We start from the raw sequence: 25,436 nt of genomic DNA on the forward strand, positions 1-25,436 counted from the left end.
TGATGCAGATGTGAAAGCGCGGATTGGAAAAGCGAGAGCAACATATTTACAACTGAAGAATATCTGGAACTCAAAACAACAGTTCACAAGCCAACACCAAAGTCAGAATTTACAATACAAATGTCAAGACAGTTCTACTGTATTGGGCGGAAATCTGGAGAACTACGAAAGCCATCATCCAGAAAATACAAGTGTTTATTAACAGTTGTCTACGCAAAATACTTCGGATCCGTTGGCCGGACACTATTAGCAACAACCAATTATGGGAAAGAACAAACCAGATCCCAGCGGAGGAAGAAATCAGGAAGAAGCGTTGGAAGTGGATAGGACACACATTGAGGAAAGCACCGAACCGTGTCACAAGACAAACCCTCACATGGAATCCTCAAGGTCAAAGGAAAAGAGGAAGACCAATGAACACATTACGCTGGGAAATGGAAATAGACATGAGAAAAATGAACAAGAATTGGATGGAATTAGAAAGGAAGGCCCAGGACAGAGTGGGTTGGAGACTGCTGGTCGTTGTCCTATGCTCCATTAGGAGTAACAGGCGTAAGTAATTAAGTATATGATATCATAAGAAACTTAATGGGCTTCACTTAAGCTAGATATGTGTATACAGCCATAGATTAATGAAATACATTTCATTATATAAGTTTAAATTCCAGGTAATTAGACAAACTGAAAACGTGATGGAATGTATCAAACAAACAGTACGGATTAAAACTGATAATTCTCTAATTATACGGCTCTATATATACTCATACATTAAATTAAGGTTGGATGTAATAATGAAAAGTAGAATTCTGAAATATTAATGAAGCCGTTATTATTCAATTCTATCTTCATAAAATAAAAGATAAACATATATTGTAGTATGATCATTACAAATGATACTAACTTAAATAATATTTATTGAATAAATCACATAGGAACTTGGTCAAATACATGTTGAGAAAAAATCCGCTTATGATGCATTAACAGCTAGTCAAGAATCTCAATCTATTCGTTTAGAACAAGAAGTACGTACAATACGTGAAGCGGAAAAAAATGAAGAATCAAAATTTCATTATTTAACTGCCAATCTAGAACTATTACATATTCAACAAAATCGTTTACAAAATGAAATACGTGGTTATGTAACTAGTAGTAGTCATGTTGCTTTATCATCTAATAAAAATGAAAGTACAAATGAAACTATGGAGAAAAGAAAAAGTTACAGGTAAGTGACTCATCCTTGTGTTTTTAAAACTTACAAATCTTTGTTGCATAATCCAATCAAAATATAAGAAGGGGTTTTGTGGAGATTGTAGTAATTTCAATAGTTGAGATCATGAGTCAATTGAAGCTAAACCACTATGGAAAACCTGGAAGCACTGGACGGCCGTTTCGTCCTATTGTGAGACTTCTCTATATTGTTAGGACTTGCTTATGATTGTTTATGATCTTTCACTCCATAGGTTTTCTAAAAAAATATCTAGGTGATATTGTGATTTACTTATGTTAAATATCAAACAGTACAAATTATCATCATAAAATAAGCATATTCAGTAGTATTCATAGAAATCTATCACTTTAGAAGTAGTGGATTGTGATTTTCAGGCTAAGTAACAATCAGATTAACAATATCATGTTTTAAAGGATTTGAACGTTACAATGATTAATAACCGATTACAATTGGATATATATATTATTACATTAGGAGTTTTATTAGTTTTGAAGGGCAAGTATAGTTCGTTACTATCAAGATAAATAAATCCCTGTAAACAAGCTGAAATTGTTTCGTCATGAAAGGTGATTTTTAAGTGTGTCTCGTTCATGATCTTTATTATTTCAATTGTACTATGTTCAACTGATTGTCAGTAAAGAAGCATTCCATATCACTTTCATCCATGAAATTCTTAATGCTTACACCGTCAACATTACTAAGAAATTCTCAAGAGCTTTCAATGGAATGTGCTGTAACAGATTTGTACACAGATAGTACAACACACTTCGAAAGTCTATAGTATGAAGAGTTTAACATAACCTTATCGATGCCGAGTTGAATGATTTATGCAGAGATTTTCTGTAAGCTAAAGATCATTTCCATCATAAACTAATACCAGGAGGATTACGTCGCCGATCAATATCACATGACAAATCACTTATCAGAATCCCGATTCCAATTTGGTCTAATTACCGTTCATTATTAATGTTTCGGATTCTGCTAATACATGACCGACCAGCATTATGGGTGATGTCAAATTGTGATGAAAACATTTAATTTAATTCCTGATACTAGTTTATAACCCTCTTTTGACTACAGTAAGTAGATAAGTCGTTTCAAGGCTACTTTAGAGTTACTCGAAGGTCGTCTATGAAGTACAGTTTCACCGTACTAACAACCTTGATTCAACGTTTAGTTTCTATCAGCTCACGATTCTCTAACTTCTCTCTTCCCTTCCCTTAAGTCAGCAGCCGACCTCTATTATATTATATTTCAAACAGACCAGACCGCATCATACGATTAAATGGAAAATAATAACTATATATAAATAAGCTAAAAGTGATTGTTAGTAGGTGAGACTGAATAATCGACTAGCAACAAATTAGGAATATTAAGTTGAACAACAACAGTTAGTAGATTAGTCGAATGTTTATGATAAAAGGAATACATATACATAGTAATCTAGTTATTCATTAATTATACAACAAAATTATAATTTATATTAATTCTCAAAAACCAGTTCTAATTTTTAAAATATTTGTTGTATTATAACAAGGTGGAATAATCTTAAACTAATACGAATTAGGGTGAAACTATAATTTATGGACGAACCAATCAGGTATAAGATAACAAGTTTCATTCATTCATTTGAATAAATAGATTTATGGCACCATAACTGATGTCAGTTCGTGATGAAAACCTTGAATCGAATTCCCAACCTTAACTATCAACTGTAGATCATAATTCTAATTCCGCACATAGGTTTATAACCCTCATTTAGTTCTGGTTATCAGGTGGACACTCTCATGGTCAGTCTGGAGTCGCTCAAAGGTCGTCCATAAATTATAGTCTCATCCAAATTAGCTATCATGTCAGTCCATTTTGATTTTCTCCCTTTCTTTAAATAAATATCGTCTGTAGATAAGATAAATTTACATTAAAATTACACAAAACTACTTCAATTTCTACTCAGACTCCTTCTTTGGAGCTAATCAAGTTGAAAATGAGTCATAACATATAAATAACTATCAGTATAGGAGTTGTGGAGATTATTAAGTTCTTGATTGAGATCATGAACCGATTGATCTCCAAGACCCCTATACTGATAATTAACATGTGCTCATTAGTGACTAGCTTCGTGAGGGAATTCTCGGAGTTCTAGTGAGAAACCATGATCAGTGGAGCTAATCCGTGTCGGGTAGAAACAGGTATCTATCTCAGTACAATGGAAGATGGTCGCGCAATTTCGTGGATTGGTTGATGTTCAACACTAACACCATTGGATGCCTACCCAGTGGTCCAGTAGATTAGGCGTTCGCGCGCGAGATTGAAGGCCCTGTGTTCGAATCTCACGAGGCGGGACCGTGGATGAGCATTGCTGAGGAGTCCCATACTAGGAGGAGATAGCCGCGTCCAGTGCTTCCAGGTTTTCAACGATGGTCTAACATCAATCGGTTCATGATTTCAATCAAGTACATATCAATACCATTAGACGAAGATCATAGTGCAAACAAAAGTATAAAAAAAACATCTACGTCCTGAATTCTTGTTTATTTATGTCAGTTTTTATTTCTGTCTTTTTCTTCTTTTATTATTATCATTATTATTATTATTACTAGAGAAATTTATACACGTAAAATAGCTGAACAAGAAGCTTTAACTAAAACATTAAAACAAGAACAGAAATCTTTATTAGAAAATGAAAAATTTGGTTTAAAACAAGTGAATTTATGGAAAAATTTATTACAATTATTAGAAATTAAAAAAATCACTAAAGAATTTCATGAAGAACGTGAAAAAGCCGGTGGTGATTATGCAAATGTTACTAAAATTGAAAAAGACAGAATGTTATTATGATAAAAAGAACAACAACACAGTATTGACAATTGTAAATAACTTGTTTTTAAATAAGTAAAAGTATTATTTACTTATATTTGCGTTACTTTGTTAATTGATCATCCTTATAACTGTTGATATATAAACTTCATCGGTGTTTAAAATTAGAAGGCAATAAGAAACAGCAACTACAATTTATTAGCTGATAGCGCATATCACAAAGCTATAAGTAATGTCAAGTGAATTTGAAGTGGAGAGGTGAATACTTACGCCTGTTACTCCTAATGGAGCATATGATGACGACCAGCAGTCTCCAACCCACTCTGTCCTGGGCCTTCCTTTCTAATTCCATCCAATTCTTGTTCATTTTTCTCATGTCTATTTCCATTTCCCAGCGTAATGTGTTCATTGGTCTTCCTCTTTTCCTTTGACCTTGAGGATTCCATGTGAGGGTTTGTCTTGTGACACGGTTCGGTGCTTTCCTCAATGTGTGTCCTATCCACTTCCAACGCTTCTTCCTGATTTCTTCCTCCGCTGGGATCTGGTTTGTTCTTTCCCATAATTGGTTGTTGCTAATAGTGTCCGGCCAACGGATCCGAAGTATTTTGCGTAGACAACTGTTAATAAACACTTGTATTTTCTGGATGATGGCTTTCGTAGTTCTCCAGATTTCCGCCCAATACAGTAGAACTGTCTTGACATTTGTATTGTAAATTCTGACTTTGGTGTTGGCTTGTGAACTGTTGTTTTGAGTTCCAGATATTCTTCAGTTGTAAATATGTTGTCCTCCATGCACGATTTTGCAGTTTAAGGAGAGGTAAACAAGTATATACGAATGATTACATAGGTAAATTTATAGTCAAATTGCATAAGGGCGCAGTAAAACAAAGTAGGGACTAATAATTGGATTTGAGTACATATATATCCACCGAGTGATATTTAAGTAATTAACATTTTATCTAGAGTCTGTCATGTGATTGTAATAGTACAAAGAAATAGATGAATTGTTATTATTCAAATAACATTGTCTATTAAGTAAGTTAATAAAAGGGTTTAACCAAACTTAACCATAATCGAAATTAGTTGTAGGATAGTTGCTATATACTCATATTTCAAATTATAACTAGGAAACATCACCCGTCAAGGTAGGTGGTGAGCGGGAATATGATGATGATTTACTATCTCATCTACTGACTATTCATCTTTACTAAATACTCTATCCCTAACCCAGGTATTGCTTACTCCGTGGTCCCAAAATACACGAGCAATGCTTCGTAGAAACCTATGATCACATATCAGTAACCAACGAATATCCCCTACTTTTAATGGCCGTTTCACATCCGTCGAGTAAAACGGAGCGAACTGTTACTCAGTAAACTTGCCCTTTGGTTGACAGACGGACATCTTCCCCACGCCACATGGGACACGAGCTAACAAAAGCCAATCGAGCCTTCTGGATCTGTGCCGCGATTTTGTCAGGCACCATACCATCAGTACTGTTTAGACGCTCATAAGTGAAGTGAATTCAACTACTTCATTCCCTGTCACTAATTCAGGCAATGATCCAAGCCAATCCTGAAGTAACATTTTACATTTGGAGGGAGAGAACCGCATCACAAAAATGCTTTGATTGTTCCTTAAGGTGGTCAGAAGATTGAATTTTATCGGCGTCTTCACCACACAAAACTATATCACCTATATATTCTAAGTCAACAAGTGAATCTTCTGGTAGAAGATCAACTCGTGAAAAGTCAGACGATGAAAGCATTATCTCTAATAGTACTTCCATATCCAAGTTAAATAAAAACGGAAGCAGCAGACAACCGTGATGAGAACCACCTGAAGTAACCAGTTCCGACGACAGTTCGCTACAAGCTCTGATTCGGCCGGAAATGATCGAGTAGAGAGCTTAAACAAAATAAATGCACTTACTTGGTACATCTTTCAATGAGACACTGCCACAGAACCTCACGATCAACAGAGTTGAATGCTGTCTTAAGCCCAAAGAACAGGACTATAGCAGAATGTCGAGAAGTGTATGTTCCAGAATCTGCCGAAGGGTGAATAGTTGGCCCATACATCCAAGTCCAGGTCTGAAACTAGCCTGGTTTTCTCGTGTTCGCTCTTAACGACTTCTAGTTAGACATCGAAATATAATTGAGACGAATATTTTAGATACCATGTTGGAAAAATGATCTCCGTGATTATCACCAAAAGGATCTCTGTCCCTTTTTATACATAGCTTTCTATAACATTTAACATCCTCCCATCTACAATCAGTGGGAGCGCATTCAAAGATAACGAAAAGGCAATGGCGTGTGTCACTAACTTTTCAAGCTCTTACCGTCCGTTTAGTTAGGCAGAGCGCGACTATTTATCGGAATCCGGCTTTCGAAATTAGCGCTTCACTTACACTTGTGAGGTTATGGGAAGTAGCAGTGGGGTCTCCAGATACACGAAGAATAAATCGACAAAGTTAGATGAATGACCATAGTCGGACCCTGTATGTGGGTTACGGTGACGAAGCACACATCCAACTTGTGAGATTCTAAAGTTCTAGCTAAAGAAGATTGTTTTACTATCCGACGCAATGCTCGAACATTAAAAGCCCTAACATGTAGTTTAGAGCGTGGTTTCAGGAGAACAGGTATAACACTTCGTGAACTCAAATCACCAGCATTATTGGTGCATAAAGATAAAGGTAAATTAGAAGGGCTATTCGTGAGGATGGCAGAATCATTAAGAAGTGAGCGAGGACTCGATCGTCAACAAGATGATCTCTGGTGCTGAAGGAGGTATGAGACTGGTTGGTACATCCCGGTTGCCAACACCGCAGAAAAATATTTCTTCTTTTGGGACCTAAAACGGAATCTGAATTAGAAGTAGCCTTAGCAGCCTGGAAGCTTGACTGCAGAGCCCAAGGGACAACTGTTTCAGGCCGGTCGCGCACGGCTTTTTTATGGGAAGTTCCTGATGTTTTAGCTCCACACTTCAAAAGCCTTAACGCCGGAGACGGAAACCTATGGGGTAAGGTGAGGTATGACACTTTTAGGGTCGACATTTCTTCATGATTAAATAGCAATACGATACAGGCCTGTGATTATGTTGAATGTCCGATTGAAAGTTGATAAGCCGTTGTTTCATACCCACACATCACCAACCTTGATGCCCAGTGAAAGAACCTTTGGAATTATATACTCAAAACACACTACCAAACTATGAAATTCATAACTGCCGGTTCAGGCCCAATGTTTGAAATTAATAAATAAAGCAATTATGTACGATAATGAACAATAATCTTTCCTCCATCCAACTGCAACAGTTAGTAGAAAAACAAAATCACTTTACCAAAATAATAAGTCAAACATACCGGTGAAGAAAAAAACAAATGAAATGAACAAACTAATACAAAGTTATGGATAATTTTAAAAAAGCACCAACACAAAAGGGAAGTTCTGATCGATGTACAATTGTGATTATGTAATAAACTGCTTTCGTTTGTTATTAAATACAAAATACAAATATACCATACCAAATAATAAGAAGAAGAAGAAAATCGATGATAGAAATGTAAATTTTTGGTTCACTTCAAAAGTTTCTTTTCTTTTTGGATAATTAAGTTCTATGATAAGAACGATAACAATATCAAAAAAAAAGAGAAACAATCATTTAGAACCATTCAACCAACAAGATAAAAATATATAAGAAAACTATACAAATACATTAATCATTTTGAGATGGCGGAGATTTGTAGCTCAGGTGGATGATTTTGGTGGAGTTTTGTTCTCTGAGCTGGATGGACGACCAAACCATCCAGCTCAGAGAACAAAACTCCACCAAAATTAATCATTTTACAACAATAAATAGTACAATGGAAGTATTACTAAATCATGATAAAAAATGAAAATCATTGGAACAAGATCAAACTTAACTGAAGAAAACAACAACAACATAATTAACAATAAAGAAAAAAGTATACGAAGGGAGACAGAAAGTATACGAGCAAATGAATTGTAATTTTCTTCAAATAGTACGTTTGTACTCTGAAAATGCTTTTTACTTTGAATTTCTTTGCTTCACTTAAAAGTAGATTTTATGAAATATGAACAAACAAACGAAAAAGAAAAACAGGATACGAGGGGACTAGATTGCAGCAAAAAGTACCAGTATGCATAAACAGAAAAAATAAACTATACTACATTTGTCATATCAACCTAGTTTGTTTTTTTCTCTACAGACACAAAATATACTTGTTTACATCTTTATTCCAGTGTTCCGATAGCAGCCATCATTGCAACGCCGCTAATTAAAGAAATTATTTCAAGTAGACTTTGGACGAATGATTTTAATCCATTGTTTCGTGTTTTTGGTGTATTAGTAGTAGTACCGGTGTTATTATTAGTTGCCAACAGGTCAGGTAGCACAGAAGTCATAGCTATGTAGATAAAACCACCGGCAGTAAATGGTAAAATGCAACCAATAACAACATCATCTGTTACAACTGGTAGTATATTAGCATCAAAAACAATAGGACCAATACTAACACGTGCAGCAAGTAAGCTAACAGATGAACCCAAAAGTGCACCAATAGCAGTGATCAATTGAAGAAGCATAGCCTAGATAATAGGTAACGAACAAAACCCATATTAAAAGTGAGGATTTTTGTGCTGAGAAGTCAATATTGTACCAAAATATAATGTTGAATAAATCCATTATTAATAATAAAAATAAAAATAATAATAATAATATAAGAATTAATTAAATGATTTTGATAAAAACGCTCTTCTAAAATTCAAGAACTAAAATAAATTCGGAAAGAAGTTCTTCCAAATTATAAGCAGAGATGGATAGCGACTGGCAGTGAATTCCAGGTCGAGCGTTCCATCTTATCTGGGACTCGTCAGCTAAATGTAGCTGCATCCCAGAGTCGATGTTTACTCCAACACTCGGACACAGTACTTTTCGTTTCAAACGTCATCGCACTAATGAGACCAGATACTTACTGGCTAGTGCAATCCTAAATTATGTTATAGGTGATCATAAACAGATGTATTACTTTAGGTATTATCATAGTTACATATTAGAATGATAAGCATGTGTTACATTTTACTCCCCTCAAAATTTACATAATCAGTTACTAGTGCGATTCAGATAACAAATATGACTCATAGACTAATCAATTAGTAAGTTATGTGCATCGGTTTGTGTTGCCACAAACTAATGACGCCCTGCACCAGACTACTGAATTACATTTTACATTATTTAGCATACTCAGTTTATTTATGGCAAAACCAACTCCCTAGGTGTCTGAAATTCCATCGGACTATGAAAACATTTTCGTTTTAGAAAGGTGTATAAATTCACATACCCCTAAAGTAAGTGTTCACAATGATCTTGGAGCATGGTTTTTTATTGGTGAAACAAAATATTTTTTGTGATATGTATACATTTTTAACAGAAGGCATGACGTTGATTGAACCAAAAACAACTCACTAATCACAGTGTGTGCTACGCTTTTGGTAGGATGAGATTTCAGTCAGTCAGTAACAACGTAGAACTTCGTACGTACGTACATCAGTTCGAGTTGTCAAACCACATTAGCACAGAGATACAATTGTCGATTCAAATCCCATAGTGGTAGAGGTGATAAGAGTATAAGCAGTAATCGGAAAGATTAGGGTTTAAAGATGTGATTTAAAGAGTATAATCCAGTGAAATAAATTTGGAAAGAGAAAAAAAGAAACAAGGAGGATTCATGAAATTAGGATTTGGGAGAACACAAAGAGTGGATGCACCTGCACCAATGCAAACGATTTTGAGCCATATCATTCAGGGTCTCTAACCATCGGTTGCTATCATCTCGCGGTCCCCAACCAGGTAGTCTATACCTACCAACATGACTCAGTTCACTTGTCAGTGACTTCATGGACTTGTGCCATGTTTTGGTTTGGCCGCCCCTAGCTTTCTTCCAACCTACTCCTATACCACTGAACATAGCACGTCGAGGCAGTCGGTGGTTGGGCATACGTAACACGTGTCCCAGCCATCTCAACTGATCAAGTTTCACTACTTCATCAATTGATTTGCCATCCTTACCTAGTACCCGTTTCCTAACAACTGTGTTACTTACTCGATGGACCCATGATATACGAGCAATGTTTCGAAGACACCTATGATCGAATACTAGTAACCTACGGATATCTTCTACTCTTACCGGCCATGTTTCACTGCCATAAAGTAGGACGGAACGAACTGCTGCGCAGTAAACACGTCCTTTGGTTGATAGACGGATATCTCGCCTACGCCATAAATGACGCAAGTTGGCAAAAGCTAGTCGAGCCTTCTGTATCCGTGCTGAGATTTCGTCACACACTAAACCACAAGGGCTGATGAGACTTCCAAGGTAAGTGAAGCGGTCGACACGCTCAACTACTTCACTCCCTATCATTAGTTCGGGTGTCGATGCAACCCAATCCTGAAGTAATATTTTGCATTTCGAGGGGGAGAATCGCATGCCGAACATGCTTGCATTGTTGCTTATAGTGGTCAGAAGACTGCATTTTGTCAGCATCTTCACCAAATAGAACTATGTCATCGGCATATTCCAAGTCAACAAGTGAATCTCCTGGTAGAAGTTCAACCCCTGGAAATTTAGATGAGGAAAGTGTCATCTCTAAAAGTACGTCAATGACAAAGTTAAACAAGGATGGAGATAGTGGGCAGCCCTGACGAACACCACTTGAGGTAATCAATTTTGATGACAGTTTGCCATAAGCTCTCACTCGACCAGTTGTGTTCGAGTGAGATTTCAACTAGCAACCCGATAATTACGAGCCGAATGCCTAAACAAATGTGTAACGAGATGTTTAAGTAAACCTTAAATGACCTTGAGAAATTTCAGCCAGTCAGATAACAGGTGATATAAAGCAGGTATACATTAAAGAAAATTGAAAGAACTGTAATGGATATATGTTTATTTATTTATTTTATTTTAACACATAGATATTGGTACAAGAAGGCACCAAATACATATGCGCCACACAAATCTCATTCGATATGTGTGAGGGCTGTGATACTGCCCGGGTGCCCAAACCGAAGCAGGTGGTTTTCTTAGGGGGCCATTCCCCGAGCCTTCGACCTGAAGGTCTGATCCACAAGGCAGTGGAGCATCGTAAGGAGATGCAGTCCCATGGAAGCCGGTGACCAACAATTGGTTCATACGCCTTTTGTTCCCGCAGGATACTGGGGCCCATGTGCACTATTGGTTTGGAATCCGGTTAAAGCGCCGGACATTCACTTTTCGTCCTCTCATTTTTGTAAACAACACCCCCGCCACGAGAAGGCAGTGAGTAGGACTTCCCTGGCAGAGGCTGTATACGCGTGGCCATGTGAGAGCATTTCGAGAGAGAGAGGGGATTCTCCCCACTCTCGGCCGTACCAGGGCATTTGGGGGCAATGGATACATGGCTTTAATGTGGTTAGAAAACCTCTAAAGATTACAACTAGGTTCTGATGTTCTGGAATCATAATATATGTGGCATAGAAATCCCCCGATATGACTCAACAACAATTGATGAATTCTTTCAGTTTTGTCCAAATGGCTTCCATACTATATGTGTGCACTCTAGTGCCAAGGTTGACGAAATTCCTTTTGTGGATCACAACATGGTGAATGTAACTGTTGTAGGTACCTGCCTTCCAGTCGCCGGTGTATAAGGCGATGCCTATTTGGGTATATTCCAGTGTAAGTGACATCAACGTTGTTACCTGAAGGTTTCTGAAGTGTCGTAAATGTCCTTTTAGTAATGGTTTATCATAAATATTAAAGATCTGCTAAGTAGACTTAAGAAAGTACTATCTACCCAATCTTTTATTTACACTTCTTACTCCACTATACTTGCATTTCCTGACAATGGTTAGGTCAATTTCCACACCTCCAAATGAAAGATTTAAATTCACCAACTTTATAGCAAATATCTTACTGTAATACGCACATCACTGAATCACAAAACATTTAGTAAAATTAGCAAAAGCAACAACCGGTGTTTTTATTACCCGATTTACAAGAATCAGCATAACGTGTTTCGATGTTAATTTATAACAAGCAGGAAATGTCTCCGTTCTAACTTATCAGATACTTGGGTATAAACTACACCCTAATTGTGAGGGCTAATAATGACACCCAGTCGCATAAGTCGAAGTAGATGCAGAGTGGTTTGAAATAGAGACTGAATGGGTGAGAGCCAAACTCATTAACTCAAGTCTAGTCAAATGATGAATACCACATGAAATATATTTCAAAGCACACAGTTTCGCTCGATTGGCCAATACTTTTCAACTTAAATCCGATAACGAAAGTGAGTGTATACAATTCCACATCACAACGCTTTACTAAAACTTACTTTACGTGAAGAAAATCCGGATTGTATAAGTATTGCATAGTCCCCAATCTCATGCGGAAGTTCATGTAACAGAACCGTAAAAGTGGTCAGAAAACCAACATTTCTACTAACCAGAAAGGATCCACCTAAAAATGTATAGAAAAAAAAACATTTTAATTCAGTACAACCACTTAAATCTGAACTGAAGGATCTTTCAAACGACGAAGCTTCAAGCAAATATTTAACAAGATTGTAAAGTGTAATTAGTGATAAATATAATTAACCGCTTTGTAAAATCGTAAGAACTAATGTGAAGCTGCAGTTTCTTTTGGTGAGATACGGCAACAATAGTTAACAAAGAAGACAATACATCACAATGAAAATATGTGATATTCAAAAATTTGAATGTCATTAGTTTTGAAGTCAATAATTTGGCAGCAAAGTAACAAAAAACAAGTCTATCAATTTAGAGCAAGAACAAAGATTGGTGCAGAATAATATGAATTCATTTTATTTCGTTAGGTTCTCATCAGCTGCTTACAACCTAAATTATTTGAAATTCAACGTTATTACAGATATTGACATATTTATACATAAGAATGTGATGAAGGATCAATACATGTGTATGATGATGTAGCGAAGATTCAGATAGAGTTAATGAACTCATAAAATTTTGTCTCGAATAAATAAAGTTTGAGAGGGAAAGTTCCGGAACATTGAAATAGTGATTAGAACTCATGAAAATAGATTAATGGTAATAAAGAAAATATGAATTGAAATCAGTCAGTTATGTATGATGTAATTTAAAAGAGTTGGAGTAATGACGCAACAAATAAATAGAGAAATAAATGAATAAAAGGGGGGTTATTGTTACCAGGGTAAAGAAATATTTATTACTGTCTCTTTTTGGATACACAGATCTGGTTTTAGACGTTTGATTGCTATTGCTTCGGCAAATTTCAAAGGGTTGGAGTTTGATTGTTTGTTAATCACTTTGAAGGAATTCAGTATATCAACCTCATGTCCTTTGTCAAGGAGATGTCTTGTGATAGCACTACTGGATGCTTTTAATCCATTTAATCTTAAACTTTTCGGAATATGTTCTTTGAATCGGACGTAGGCTCTCCTTTCTGTTCTACCAATGTAACTGCTTTGGCAGATACATGTAAATTTGTATACACAGTTGGTGGTAACATGAAAGGGATACTTGTCGACCTTTGATTGTGTCAAAGAACATGTTGTTTTGGATAGGACAATCAATTTTGCTGTAGGATAAGTTCTTGTCAATGCAGTTTTTAGTCTCATATTGATTGATCCTATGACATCGTCACCTTTGAATTGAAGTTGAATAAAAATAGGCTTTTTATTTGCTGTAGTTTCTTTGGGTTTTTTTTATCTTCACGTTTGCCATATTTCTCAATAAATTTCAGTGGGTATTCGTTATTCTTTAAACATTTTTTAACATTCATAACTTCCTCTTCTAGTGTATCGGAAGTACATATTCTTTCTGTTCTGTGAAACATTGTTTTGACCAGTGCCTTTTTGTAACTGATTGGACAAAAGCTATTGAACTTGAGATAATTTCCATTCCATGTGTCTTATAAAGTGAACGTTGAACTGTACCATCCTTTCTTCGTTTCATCGCGATATCGAGAAAATGGAACTTGTTTTCTTTTTCATGGTCCATAGTGAAATGGATATTTGGATGTGCTTCGTTGAAAAACCTTAGCAGATTTATTGCATGTTGATGATTATTACATACGATGAAGGTATCATCAACATACCTCGAATAATACGTCATTCCATATTTCATATTTTCATGAGTTCTAATCACTATTTCAATGTTCCGGAACTTTCCCTCTCAAACTTTATTTATTCGAGACAAAATTTTATGAGCTCATTAACTCTATCTGAATCTTCGCTACATCATCATACACATGTATTGATCCTTCATCACATTCTTATGTATAAATATGTCAATATCTGTAATAACGTTGAATTTCAAATAATTTAGGTTGTAAGCAGCTGATGAGAACCTAACGAAATAAAATGAATTCATATTATTCTTCACCAATCTTTGTTCTTGCTCTATTTAAGATAATAAAGGGAACTATGTGTATGAAAAATCTATCAATTTAGATGTATGTGCAGAAACACGTACATAGGGAGGAGCAATTGTGAGCTTCAAGTAAGAGTGGCTGAACACATACTTAAATGACAACAAAAACAAATGAATTCCAATGGTCAAATAAGATCACAGAGTAGACGAATATCTTCTTCTATTGAGAAACATTTGTTTGAGACCGGTCATAAGATTTATATCAAGTCAGCTTTTGTAGTTTAGCAAAACGTTCTCAAGGGCATATACTAAGGTTTGTTGAAGCCTCATTTATACGGAAACTCAGACCCCCTTCATGTGTTCAAAAACAACTTGTTCTTAACTTTAACCTAACCTGGTGATACTGATTTATTATACAGTATGGTTTTCGCATTGTTTTTGTGTACTTTATTATTACCTTTGTTTCCACTTACCTTTTAATTTGTCTAATAGACCCATTTTCTAATGTATAATGTCTTAACAAGTATATGTGTGATCGGGTTGTTCAAAATGTATTGCGCAAATATATCACATAATTCTGATAACCTCCAACTTCTCACCACATATCCAAATTCATAAATGGGACTAACTGTTCAAAAAAATAGGCAACAAATATTGTCCAAAGGCAAGACATATATGAGGATATCCCAATAGTCCTTTCTATTAGAGGGGCAATGCTCTAGTGGTAAAGGTATTCAATTTTCAGCCATTGAGTCCCTGGTTCTAACACCATTCCACCTACTCTGGCTTGGGCAACCAGGAAGCATAATTGGCCCTCACATTTAGAATGTGGCTCATACTTAAGCAACCGGTGAACTAGTTAATTTAATGAATTTAATTTAGAGGAAAATCCATAACAAACGCACCTCCGTTAGTGTGGCTGATTTTAAACTCAGTCACTCGTCTCTAGTCACTGATTACAATTAACACGCAGAATTTAACCAGGAAACAAGCACTTACCAGCACGACACAGATCAACAGTTTGGAATGATGTAACTTTTTGATTAGGTAACCTTTAGTATTTTTCTGGCATACTATTTTGCCAGCTAACATAGTACGACGAGGTATGTGCTGGTTAAGGATCCATGACACATTCTTCAACCCACACAGTCAATGAAGATTTGGAGCCTCATTAACTTAATGTTAATATGTGATACCTGACTTTTGTATAACTCCCTTGATGACTCCACCATACGCATATGATTAAGTAATAGTTCCATAGAGTACGTTAAACAGACAAGTACTGTACAGTAAACTCACCTATCAATGATAGGCAGGAGGACATCTCGCTGGTTTGTAGCAAATGAAAGACTCTATAGTCAGCAATACATCAACAGCTATACTCAACTGCTTTAGTAAAAAATAGTCTTGGCTCACCAGATATAGATAGTTCCAAAATACTAAATAAATACGTGGTTTAATGGAACATCAATTATAGTGTAAAAAAGTAACACAAATAAAACTTACCAATAGCTAACCCATCAGTAAAATTGTGCGTAAAATCTGCTGCCAAGTTAAGATATCCAGAAACTTTGAAGTCTGTAGCTGTTAAAAAAGAATGAGAACTATAAAGTTTGTATAATTTCACTTCAGTCGACGATTAAGATGTTTTAATACAACAAGATCTAATTATAAGTATCCATTATATTATCGAAAATATTTCATAATTCAATTTGATCTTTAAACAACTGATGACAAGAAATTGTAGCGGGTTTTCTTGAAATAATACACAGTTTTAAAACTGCTCTATTAACTGTCGCTGAAAGGATTTTTTCAGAAACAACTCAGTTAAGGAACATGTGATTAGTCAGACATCATAATTTACATATCAGTCTTAATGGTAATTATTGCTAATCATTATTATTGATAATTTATAAGAGGCGAAAGTTTCGCTTCTTCATACTATTTTCAACTAACAAATTTACTTACGTTAGATGATGATTCTCTTTTCTATTCAAAAGTAATGCAGTTACTTAAATAATTACAATGGATACCTTAACCCTGATGACTTAATATGTAATTCTATGCATAGCTTACGTTTAGTTTTAGCTCCACTTTTGGTATCTTCCCCTTTTTTCTTATTCTTTCCTTTATTTTCACCGTCAACATTAGACACTGCATGATGAGTATGGCCTCCACAATGTTCATTTCTAAAAAGTCGGATACATTTTTCGACGCACAAGAACACGAAAATTCCACCAACAACATAAAGTCCAACGTAGGAGTGACGCTTGTGACCATGTCCATCTCCAGTATTTTCCTCGTGAGCGTGGTCAGGATTAGAATGTCCACTCTCCAATGCATGAGGAATTAAGTGAAGAAATGCATCTCCCAGTAAACCACCAGCTGCAAATGCGAGAAGGACCTTGAGGAAGCCACGGTGTTTGTTCAAATCTGGCATCAGGCACAATATAATAAAAGGAGCGATACTAATGAGTAACACAGCTCCGAATACTTCGACCCACAGTTGCTCAGAGGAATCTTTACGTGTTTCCCGTACGTGATTTTCCTTATACCTAGAAAAAAAACCACATACAAGGAGTGTATTCTCAGATCACAGGAAGCTAAGTCACACAGATAAAATACTAAATTATAACAGTAACAAGCAGAGTACAAGTACCATTCAAAAGAGCCAAAACCTACTCCAGTACTATAATTAGGCAGAAAAATGAAGAAACTCATTCTGTCTCATACAAAACGTGGTTCGCCCAGTGACTGTCAAAAGATGCCTGTCGAATTGACTGAACACAGTAAAATTAACCTCATGAACCAGGAAACGAATCGTCCTGCTATATGTAAAAAACATCTCAGAAATTACTAAGAGGATTTTGAAGGATTCTAAAATAAATGTCTTCTACAAATCAGTTCAATCTTTTCACTACATTTAATGCGAATCTTAAGATACAACAGCGAGAGAAGATAAGTACAGCATGGTCAACGGAAATTATACCAACTGTGAGAAATACAGTTAATAAAATTGATGCTCTCTTCACCTATCCATACACGGATACAGAATACTAATAAAACGACACTTGATCAGGGATATAAATACACGTGGATAACCACGAATACGAATTCGATTGGAAAGGTTTCAAAATTTTAGAGTGAGGGAATTCTAGGTGTCTTAGAATTCCTAGTGATATGCCAGTTAAACGGTTTGGCAACCAACAAGCATACTGACACCGATTCGACCTATCAGCTTATCCGAAAAAATCAATCAATTAAATAGTTAAAAGTCAAATGAACAAGACAATCAAGAATACGTGGACAAATGAAGACAACCGAACTTATAAAGATAATCGGTTACAAACAAGGCCATCAGGATGAAAGTAAACGTCATTCCTGTATTTAGTAGAAGCCGATGATCCTCTACAGAACGACATTGAATGATCTACAATTAAATTAGCTAGCTCACAGAACTCAACACTAAAAGCAACCACTTCATTCGCAAATCTCAATCACAAAAATGCCATTACATCACGTAAATTACCAAGTCTACTAATGTATAGACTCCACTAGTTCGTGTTCACTAAAACAGAACATTAGATTCTAGCTTTTACGTGTTTGTTTGCATTCAATTTCTGTAATTTAGACGAGTGATGTAAACAGATGCGTAAAAGTACAGAGCACGTTCTTCTTCTGTTAGTATAAATTGCTCCAACATGACTACTGTCAGTTACATATCGTGAAGTACAAGTAAATATATGATTAAAAATAATTTCGTCAGCATAGAGTACGTCATAGTGTACTTGGCCTACAGTTGGAAGGCTAATATCTATCCTTTGGTGCAAGTGTAGTGAACGAAAACTCAGGTAAGGTGAAACAATTTATTGTTTTACGCAAAATTACTCTGTCCGCAAGAGTAGCAAGCACCACACTTGTCCCCCTCCATTTCGAAAAGTCGCTCTCGCAGTTGTTCTACCCGCTGTGTCGCTTTCTTGGTCCATGCCTTGCTTCCCGTCGAAATGGCGAGCCCACCATCACGCCGATCGTAGCTCTGTCGACGTGCTGGGCAATCTAGGTCTGATGTCCATACTGCACCCGGGACGTTAAACGTCTTCTCCTGAGTTTTCGTTCACTATATAAGTAATAAAATTTATGGTCACCAAGTCTACGATTACTTTATACATCACAACAATGTCAGTGTTACATAAATTTTTCTTGATGCCAAGTTAGATTTTGGTTTGAGAACCTGTTTTGTCACAACCAGATGTGTCGTCAGCATCAAATATGAGACTCCCAAACATTAAAGAAAATGATGCATGGCTCTTGAAAATTACTTAGACCCATTTACTATTACGCTATGACCTTGAAAACGATTACAAATCGAATTAATGTAGCGCACCCAGGTCGAGTTTTATGTTTGCTTTATAGCGATTAATGGAATCATAATGATATCTATATCAGACCAGTTAAATTTACGTCTATTATGTAGGTGTCATTAGCTTGGTCACTATGCTCCAGATCAATAGGACTTTAGAAAATGTCACACAAATGATCTTTCGATACCTAGTAGTTAACAAAGATCTTATTTCGACAACGAAGAGCGCCTTGAGACTTTATGACATTTCTGTAATAATTAAGTAACAAATACGTCGAACTCAAGTTTTAATTAGTTCTAAAATGTCGTTTAAACGAATAGTTATGGCATAAAATCAGTCACATTTGCTTACTATCAATATGGTACTTGTTGTGGTGACAATACTAAACCCCAAAATTTTCAGCTTGCGGTTTGATAAGGTGTTCACCTCTTTATTGATGTTAGGAATACGAAAAAATACAGCTGTCTGGTGCATTTTATCCTCCTACAGTGCGATAAGAAACGAGGAACCTGGGATACACCCCATTATTAACAAATAGCCATCAATGCACAGACCACATTCTTTTCTCAGTGGTTTTACTGGATATTACAATTACAATGTACAAAAGCATTGGTATGTAGAAGTATATTCAGTGAATAACCGCTACAAGTGCTTTGAGGTTTAAGATTGAAAGATGATTGACAATCTTTAGTCATGGTCTTTATACTACCGACCTTATGCTCAGTTTCTTATAATTAGTCACATCCAGGAATTTGCTTCCGATGTAGATAGATTGAGTCATCGTAACTAATTAGAAATATTCACTATCAATCTATAGATACAATACAGTGGTACGAACTAACTCGGATTATTTTCGTCTTTCAATTTGATCCGCGCTCACTTTAATACCTTCCTGGAGTATTGAAACTAAGTATGCGAAAACTTTTACTTTACCAATATCCATTCGAAATGAGAATGAAATAGAATCTTCACCGCTTACTAATTCGAAAGCGTAAAGATAACTTGGTGAAGAATGGTTAGGTAAAAATGTTGGAAATATCATTTACAAATAAGTGAATAATTATTCGTTCAAATACCAAATAAAGTTTACAATAAAACGCAAACAAAACAGACTCAATTACCCAATATTAGCTTCCTTAGAATACTTATAGTGAGGTGGTTCATGACTATGGACATGATCATGATCATGACTAGAAACACATATCCATAGCTGAATCAAAAATACCAACGTTGTAAACTGCATTGCAACAAACGAAATGGCGCCCGGTCGAAATCCCGCATGGTTGGATAGGTCGTGACCTAGTCAAACTTCAAACTTTGATAGGCAGAAGTAGCTAATTTTCGTTCTTCGAAGTCCACTTTCGGGGGAACAAAAGATGTTTCTTAGCCATATAAAGGTGTTATACATGTTTTGGCACCCCATAAACCCGAAAGAATGATATCCATGATCTAGCCCTTACCCTTTTTCTATGTGTTTCCCGTTATCATGGGGAAGACGCTGTTTATCCAAAAATGAACGGTCATTCCGAATCATTTCAAGAAAGAAAGGCTTCGACTAAAAGGAAGGCCGTCGAGGTTTGGTATTAGTCACAGAGAGATAAGCCGACTGATAGACTTGATGAAAGTGTCTCTAAGTAATTTAAACCATTCGTCGACGGTGGTTAAACCACTTTCACTCAATAATAATGTTTTTGGAAGTCGATTGTAGAGAGTTAGTACCTGTTTTATGGAGTCCACACAGCTGGTGGCCAAAGTGAACTTGGGACAAACTGATTTGAAACTTTTGTGACCCAGTGATTTAACTTTAAATTGATCGTATGATGATGTTAAGGAAATATGCATCCTGCCAACCATTGTATATATTATCGACTTAGTTAGCTCCAGTGAATAATAGAATGGAACAGGCTAAGTAATGGAACGAATTTGAATAGATATATTTCACATGCTCTCTGAGTTATTAAAGTCTGTTCAAAAGCTAGGATGAATCATATGTGTATTAGTACTAGTATTGTTGTTTGATAAAACATGTGCACGGTCTAATCTAATCCCTACGTTCTGGGCCCCTCTATAGTTTTGCAAACCCCAGTTTTAGACATACTAAATTCTCTTTAATCACTGTGGTTACTTGAAAGTCATTTAACTTTATTGTGACATGTATATTCACTGATTTCTGTAACGTCACACTCTATGTGTAAACACACTTACATTCAATATCTGTTGTTTCTCTATATCAATAGTACGAAAACGGATATAGTTGTGTTGGTTACCGGGTGAACTTATCCTCAACGCAACCATGTAAACTTAATGTATCGCACAGGGTCATCTGTGCGTTCAAGCAACCACAGATTTTGTCATTTCATAATGTATTTTCAATTAAATAACTAGATTATGTAGTTATTTTGCTCCGTTTTTAATTTTTATTCTCCACATCCGACTGCGTTACACTGTACGTTCACTGCACGCTGAGATGTTATCTCAAGTCAGTGAGTTTAATCACATAGTTGATTGTTTCCAGATGGACCATCAGTGCATAATGTTACTGAAGAAAGGTTTGTTGTACTGTAAACTATGTTTCTATGAACAACTGACTGTTGTCTTCAGTCGGAAAGCAATATATATATCCTTTGTCTTCTGTTAGGTAAGTTCAACTGGCCTATATTTCGTGTTTTGGTTTTATCGGCTTTATTATGTCCATTTAACTACTTTGAGCAACATGTCTGTGCAAATGAAACAATAAATATGACACTTGCTTAGTTTAGTATTCTTGGTTGTCGTATAATTCAGTTTAGTTGTAAGAATTATGGTATACCTAAGTATAGTGCTTGAAGCCTGTAACGAAACAGATCAGTTTAGTAAGTATAGTTGCCTGTTTTTAATGAGTATACTGATTCATATCAGTCTGATTAAAAATAGGAAAAAACGTGCCTTTGATGCTGTTGCTGTCATACATTATAAGATAGCGATAAGTATGTTTGGTGTTTATTTCTAAACTGTACATCTATCACTGACCAAATTTCATGATCACTGTCATTAAACAATTTCCCCAGCAATAACATCGGTAGCAAGATAGCTAAGCGTCTGAGGTTTTAGTTGCCCACATAACAGCAGTATACAGTCTTAGAAGATGAGTGTTCTGTGTCTCAATTAAATGCAGCTGGCTGTGGACAAATGTTAAGAATCTTTTTGACAACTGGGACTTTTGGTTTATCAGACACTAACTCTGCTTGTATGTCTTCCTGTTAAACCAGACGCAGATGCATGGGAATACTTAAATGGGAGCAAAATAATAAAAGCATTGCGATGCGGTACTAAGCCCATGTTGCGCTTTGCACGAGTAATAGTAGCTGACCTGATCTAATATTCATGAACTCAAGGTAAATCACAACTGCATAAATTCTTTGCTAAAAAACATGTAATTTGGTTATTTACCTATTCCACATTTCTGACTAAATTCATCACTACTTTTTCATTTAGAATGCAACAGGAGTGAGTCTTCACAGACCCTAAAAACTATTTCGCCCTTAGAACTATGGCCCTATGGAACTGTTTACGGGAGACCCAACTAACAGCAGATTATAAAAACAATGCTGGACGCCCATTTTAGTCTCACAACCACTTCCAGTATTTTTTGACTTCCTTTACTCTTTCGTTTGGAAAAAAACAACAAAAACTGCGGCTCAACATTACCAATGCAACTTTTAAATGGGAACTTAGTTTAAACCTTTGTTTGATATTCAATTTTTAATGGAAGTTCTTGAATAAATTTTTGAATTTAATGCTACTTTGTTTTATCTACTTAATCGTTGCAAGATACTTGTGATAAGCGAGCCTCTCAGCACCTAGTTCATGTGTTCAAATGGTTGTGGACTGAATAGAAGCTTTCGCTTAACAGGCTTCCGTGTCTAGTAGCAGGGGATCACCAAATCCTGCAGGCAGGAATATAGGTATGTTAACAATAAAAGAGGAGAAAGAAATTGGCAAATCATAGTATGATACTATCCTTAATCCTTAAGAATAGACCCAGTTGCCTCTCGAATGACTCCTGGGAAGTCGCTTAGACTAGCTCGGCCGGCAGCGAATCCCAGCATTTGGCAACTCCTAAGGAGTAGAAGTTGCGTCTACAGTCCGTCCTGCTATGTTGTGTCTCTAGTTTCTGGGTGTTACCCCTAAGGTTAGTGTTGAGACTAAGCTTAAGTAGGTGTTTAAGAGAATGTCTAGAAATGTTAAGGATACTGTAAGCCATTAGAAGGTCACCTCTAAGACGTCTATACTCTAATGTGTAGATGTTAAGTGATCGAAGACGCTCTTCATAAGGTGATTTGGTGCATATCTTCGTCATTTTCTTGGGAAACCTACAGACTCGGGTCCTTTCACAACTTATTCTAGCCACCATGAGTTGCCACGGCAGCTGATGGATGGACACGCGTTACACATCCTAACCGTCCCTGCGTCTAATCTCATAGCTTCTTATTCAAATGTCATATGACAAGCAAGTAATGCCTCTAACGACACTAATGGAACACGAGTAACTCAAAGGCACCCTGTATGGTACCTTACATTGGTCTACGCACTCACTTAGCTCTTTAGTGAGAGTATTACTACAGTCCTGCAAAAAATCCCATGAAGCAGCAAAAACCCAAAAAACAAGGCTGATTCGAAGTAAATTTCACACCGACATATAGAACATTACACTAACTGCGGCATTTTAGCACACTGAAACATTAAACTACATAGCTACACAAAAGAAACAGCTTAAAAAGCACAGAACGAAGAAAGCCGACCGCCATTGCTTACAAAGATGGCGGATATAATAATTCCCGCCCCATTCTGATTGGTTGCTAAGCTGAAGGGCACACTTACGAAATTGAGTTGCGTTTAATTGCAGCCTTGGTTACATACACACGCACTACCACGATTGTGGAATAAACAAACGCAATCTCCGCCATCTGTTCTTCTGCTTCATTGACCACGGCCTTTGAGTGAAGGTAATAATAGTGTCATAACATCCTTTCAAGTCTTCCCACACTAGGTCGGAGTTTGGGCCCGGATCATTATCAAACAATACTATTGGATTTAATCTTTCTCATTACGCCGTTAGTGTCAGCACGTGTAGAGGAAGCTTTGATAATCAGGTGAACTTATTTGTGTTTGTTATCTCTGTAGTGACCTACATTTATGAAGAGAACGCGATTGTTATAATTGAAACACTCATTAATATAAACAACTGTGCCGATGGACTGGTAAGAAGGACACCTCGTCAAGATTCCAAAGAAAGGAGACCTGAGCAAATGTGAAAACTACAGAGGTATTACACTACTGTCAATATCAGGGAAAGTCTTCAACAGATTGTTGCTGAACCGGATGAAGGATGCAGTAGACGCCCAACTTCGAGATCAACAAGCTGGATTCCGTAAGGATCGGTCGTACACAGACCAAATTGCAACACTACGGATTATCGTCGAACAATCAGTTGAGTGGAACTCATCACTATACATCAACTTCATTGATTATGAAAAGGCATTCGACAGTGTAGACAGGAGGACATTATGGAAACTTCTTCGACACTACGGAGTTCCTGAGAAGATTGTCAATATTATCCGGAACTCATACGACGGACTACAGTGCAAAGTAGTGCATGGAGGACAGCTGACAGACGCATTCCAAGTAAGGACCGGAGTCAGACAAGGCTGTCTACTCTCTCCCTTCCTCTTTCTTCTGGTGGTCGACTGGATTATGAAGACCTCGACATCTGAAGGAAAACACGGAATACAATGGACAGCTCAGAACCAATTAGACGATTTGGACTTCGCAGATGACCTAGCCCTCCTATCACGTACACACGAACAGATGCAGATAAAGACAGCCAGTGTAGCAGCAGTCTCTGCATCAGTAGGCCTCAGCATACACAAAGGGAAAACTAAGGTCCTCAAATACAACACGGAGAACAGCAATCCAATCACACTTGATGGCGAAACTCTGGAAGATGTAGAGTCCTTCACATACCTGGGAAGCATCATCGATGAACAAGGAGGATCCGATGCAGACGTAAAGGCGAGGATCGGCAAAGCAAGGGTCGCATTCCTACAATTGAACGAACATATGGAAATCAAAACAACTTTCAACCAATATCAAAGTGAGAATCTTCAATACGAACGTCAAGGCAGTTCTACTGTATGGAGCTGAAACTTGGAGAACTACAACAACCACAATCAAGAAAGTACAAGTATTCATAAATAGCTGTCTACGCAAGATACTCAACATCCATTGGCCGGATACCATCAGCAATAGCCCTCTGTGGGAGAGAACAAACCAACTTCCAGCTGAAGAAGAAATTAGGAAAAGACGATGGAAATGGATAGGACATACATTATGCAAATCGTCAAACTGCATCACGAGGCAAGCCCTAACTTGGAATCGTGAAGGGAAGCGGAAAAGAGGAAGGTCAGAGAACACATTGCGTCGGGAAATAGAAGCAGATATGAAAAGATGAATTACAACTGGACGGAGCTAGAAAGGATTGCCCAGGACAGGATTGGATGGATAATGCTGGTGAGCGGCCTATGCTCCTTCACGAGGAGTAACAGGCGCAA

At 36.7% G+C, this 25,436-nt stretch overlaps 2 protein-coding genes across 4 annotated transcripts in view; one reads left to right on the forward strand and one right to left on the reverse strand.

Annotated features, from left to right (window-relative positions):
- IFT81 (Intraflagellar transport protein 81) overlaps positions 1 to 4,561 on the forward strand; it is a 49,098-nt gene extending 44,537 nt beyond the window's left edge. Inside the window, exons 11-12 of the mRNA XM_051212476.1 lie at positions 933 to 1,222; positions 3,829 to 4,561. Coding sequence (XP_051072661.1) covers positions 933 to 1,222; positions 3,829 to 4,066 — 528 coding nt within the window. The 3' untranslated portion in view covers positions 4,067 to 4,561. The remainder of the gene's footprint in view (positions 1 to 932; positions 1,223 to 3,828) is intronic.
- Positions 4,562 to 7,324: 2,763 nt separating this feature from the next.
- MS3_00004544 (uncharacterized protein) lies at positions 7,325 to 20,123 on the reverse strand (the record flags this gene model as incomplete). 3 transcript variants are annotated; one of them, XM_051212478.1, is made up of 5 exons in its annotated part: positions 19,968 to 20,123; positions 16,562 to 17,040; positions 15,992 to 16,069; positions 12,448 to 12,572; positions 7,325 to 7,667 (listed from the first exon to the last, which is right to left on the reverse strand). In XM_051212478.1, exons 1-5 carry the CDS (start codon positions 20,087 to 20,089, stop codon positions 7,629 to 7,631), a joined length of 843 nt encoding a protein of 280 aa, XP_051072662.1. In that variant the 5' UTR covers positions 20,090 to 20,123. The 3 variants fall into 3 exon arrangements, with proteins under 3 accessions (XP_051072662.1, XP_051072663.1, XP_012796285.1); XM_012940831.3 differs by lacking the exon at positions 7,325 to 7,667 and adding an exon at positions 8,308 to 8,661; XM_051212477.1 differs by lacking the exon at positions 7,325 to 7,667 and adding an exon at positions 7,870 to 8,661 and having other exon boundaries at positions 15,992 to 20,123.
- Positions 20,124 to 25,436: the final 5,313 nt, after the last annotated feature.

This window comes from Schistosoma haematobium, chromosome ZW (assembly GCF_000699445.3).
Source record: "Schistosoma haematobium chromosome ZW, whole genome shotgun sequence".
NCBI lineage: Eukaryota > Metazoa > Platyhelminthes > Trematoda > Strigeidida > Schistosomatidae > Schistosoma > Schistosoma haematobium.